Consider the following 323-nt stretch of genomic DNA (forward strand, 5'->3'; position numbering starts at 1 on the left):
CAGCCTGGCCACGCTGGGAGCGGCCGGCCGGCTGCTGGAGGCTCTCTGGGGAGCCCTGGAGCTGCTGGTCTTCTTCGCGGTGGTGAACGTCTCGGTGGGGCTCCTGGGGGCCCTCGCCTACTTCCTCACCTACGTGGCCTCCTTCCACCTCGCCTACCTGTTCGCCGTCCGCATCCACGGCGGGCTGGGCTTCCTCCGGGGGGAATGGGGGACAGCACCGTGCTGAAGGTGCCCCAGGTCAGAATGAAGGCTGTTCCCATGCTTCTGCTCCTTCTCCTGGCTCTGCTGCGGCTCGCCGCCCTCATCGAGAGGAAACATATGGG

General features: G+C 67.2%; 1 protein-coding gene across 1 annotated transcript in view; it reads left to right on the top strand.

Annotated features, from left to right (window-relative positions):
- Positions 1-4: 4 nt before the first annotated feature.
- Positions 5-323, top strand: part of TMEM115 (transmembrane protein 115) — a gene marked incomplete at its 5' end in the record, with an annotated part of 1,883 nt that continues 1,564 nt past the window's right edge. Inside the window, 2 exon segments of the mRNA XM_010140796.1 lie at positions 5-200; positions 203-323. Coding sequence (XP_010139098.1) covers positions 5-200; positions 203-323 — 317 coding nt within the window.

This window comes from Buceros rhinoceros, unplaced genomic scaffold, assembly GCF_000710305.1.
Source record: "Buceros rhinoceros silvestris isolate BGI_N320 unplaced genomic scaffold, ASM71030v1 scaffold30177, whole genome shotgun sequence".
In the NCBI taxonomy this organism is placed as follows: Eukaryota; Metazoa; Chordata; class Aves; order Bucerotiformes; family Bucerotidae; genus Buceros; species Buceros rhinoceros.